Below are 2469 nucleotides of genomic sequence, written 5' to 3'. Positions count from 1 at the left end.
CACACGCACACACACACAACATTTTGACAGACTGCTATACAAAGCGTACGGATCAGATTAACGAGTAAATTTCCTCTTTGGAAAGTGGTGTCACAGAGTTCCCCACGTCGCATGGATACGATAGTAAATCACGACGTACGGATGACAGCCACAAAAACAATTCCAATTGTTGTTAATTAGATTTAATTGATGTTGTCCTTAGTGTTTCTGTGGTAATCTACCACTTCAAAGATTGACATTATTACAAGAGGATTCAATTGTTAGTTTATGATAGTGAAAGACGTCCTCAAAAATACCAAAGGCGACATAATATGTATAACTGAGCCGTCGCCAACGTTTTCTAGGAGTCATAATATTATTAGTGTTTGTCTTCGAAAAGCCAAAGAGAGAACTGTTTAGCGAAGAAAAAACGAATACCATGAAACGAAACAAAATATGTTTTTTTAGCGTTTATATCAACAGCTGCCCATGGTTTGTTGAGGGGACTTTTAGGTCAAAGGGTACGTGCAGTTAATATCAATAACATAATTATTATAATTGAATTAATCTGGTATTCTTTGTTTTCTGTGGATATACTTTTTTTAATGGAGACGATTCAGCGTTCAGTAGATTTATTCTGACAAGCTGGATGGGGCTCGATCTCCTGGCATAACCAGCTCATACAAGTTCTGTTGGTGTACCGTAAGATACTGGGCATGGTTCAAAATTCAGGTGATTAATTTGGAAGCAGAAACTGTTTTGTTTGTTTGGTTGTTTGTTTGTTTTTTGCTCTGGTAGGAGGGGGGGGGGTTCAAAGCCCTTTTGAATGTACTCCTAAATAGGCTAATTTCAAAGGGCTCATAGCTCTGCAGATTATATATTCTCTAAAAGACGCACGTTAGGAAACTCAAACTCCCATAATTTTGGGATTTAATGTTCGATAATAAATATGGTCCAAAGCAGACACTATACAATTGTAGGGTTCAAAGTTCTATTGTTTATTTCTTCCTATGCAAAAGGCGGTACACTGTGCTGTAGTTACGGTAGTTCAATCATGTTGGGGATACGCTTGCACAGTAGTGAATAGAGTCTCTCCACTCCTTTCTTCCTACCGTTCTTCATATTCAGATTGTCCACGGTGGTCCGGGCGTGGTCCCAGTAGCACACGTTGAAGTAGCCGCTGGTCAGCAAGTGGGCCAAAATCTCCCCGGGCTCCTGGCTGCGAGCTATGTCCTCCATTGCCCGAGTGTGGCGCTCTTTAACTTGTTCCTGGATGGATGTTCTGCAAATCTTTGAGGGTTCGGGCATACGGACGGCTTTGCGTGGAGGAAGGGGGGGTGGTGAATGGAGGGATTGAGGGGAGAGTGGTGGATGGTGGGGATGGGAGGAGAGGGGTGGATAGAGGGGGTTGGGGAGAGGGGTGGATGGAAGGGAGGGGCAACATCAGAGGGAATAAGGCACTCACGAATATTGTGTAATTGTTGAATTGTAGTTTTTGGCGAGTCCACAAAATTATAATTACACATTATTTCATCCAAATAAGATTTAAACAATAATAACAATGAAAAAGAGGACAGGAGCAGACTACTACAAGGTCTCCATTTCTCGTCTTCACATCAACACAATCGGGGCAATTTTGTATTGGAGAAAATCAAAATTCATTAAGACCATAAAGAATGTGGCAAGATAGCATAAGAAGAGAGTAGACAACCTGAACACGGAAAATAGCTGATAAAACAGACTGGAGGTCTTTGCTGGAAGGCTACATTCTGCAGTGGACGGGCAATGCTTAGAGAAATAGAAACAAACAAACAAACAAACAAACAAACAAACAAACAAACAAACAAACAAACAAACAAACAAACAAACAAAGGAAGGAAGAAAGAAAGGAAGAAAGAAAAAAGGAAGAAAGAAAGGAAAAAAATATTCCGACACAAACTGATAAAAGCTGATGATGATGATGATGATGATGATGATGATGATGATGATGATGATGATGATGACAAGCCAACTTCTAGCTAGGTCTAGGAGTGTACCATTAGGCATGCCCTTCTCGTCCTCCTCATCCTCCTCGTCTTCGCCATCGCCTCCCGCTTCGCTCCTGGGCTCACCGCTACCCCGGTCGTCTCTGGCGCTAGTGATGGGCGAGGTGGTGGTGGTGATCGAGGTGGTGGTCGAGACGGTGATCGAGGTGGTGGTGGTCTTCGCGCCGTCTTGGCCCAGGCTTGGTGGAGGACTAACCTCCTTTGCCGGACTAGCCAGGCCATACATATCTGTGGAGGTTACACGTAACCAGTTAATCCTATGGTCGCTCATAAGGACAAGAGGGCTAACCAAGATTTCGGGGGTTTCCAGAAATCTTGACCTACACCAAAAGTGGACATTGCCCAACCTATAGGAGAAGTTTGGTTTCATCAGTGTGTATATTTGTTTGGTAATAAGGAAAATTCTCCTTACTTGTCTTTTAAGGAAATTGAACAAGGGTCCAGA

The 2469-nt window shown here is 42.6% G+C and overlaps 1 protein-coding gene across 1 annotated transcript; it reads right to left on the bottom strand.

The window, feature by feature from the left end:
• Window positions 1-981: 981 nt before the first annotated feature.
• Window positions 982-2250, bottom strand: LOC101847797. Its single transcript, XM_005113545.1, has 2 exons — window positions 2016-2250; window positions 982-1295 (listed from the first exon to the last, which is right to left on the bottom strand). Exons 1-2 carry the CDS (start codon window positions 2248-2250, stop codon window positions 1018-1020), a joined length of 513 nt encoding a protein of 170 aa, XP_005113602.1. The 3' UTR covers window positions 982-1017.
• Window positions 2251-2469: the final 219 nt, after the last annotated feature.

This window comes from Aplysia californica, unplaced genomic scaffold (genome assembly GCF_000002075.1).
Source record: "Aplysia californica isolate F4 #8 unplaced genomic scaffold, AplCal3.0 scaffold03320, whole genome shotgun sequence".
NCBI lineage: Eukaryota > Metazoa > Mollusca > Gastropoda > Aplysiida > Aplysiidae > Aplysia > Aplysia californica.
This window is presented reverse-complemented; position numbering and strand designations above follow the sequence as displayed.

Bases quoted from the DNA above. Each gene is read 5' to 3' on its own strand.
- LOC101847797 (XM_005113545.1), bottom strand. From the start codon at position 2,250: ATGTATGGCCTGGCTAGTCCGGCAAAGGAGGTTAGTCCTCCACCAAGC. The intron at 1,296-2,015 runs GTACACTCCTAG...CTCCACGCAAAG, and splicing joins CGAGAAGGGCATGCCTAATG to CCGTCCGTATGCCCGAACCC.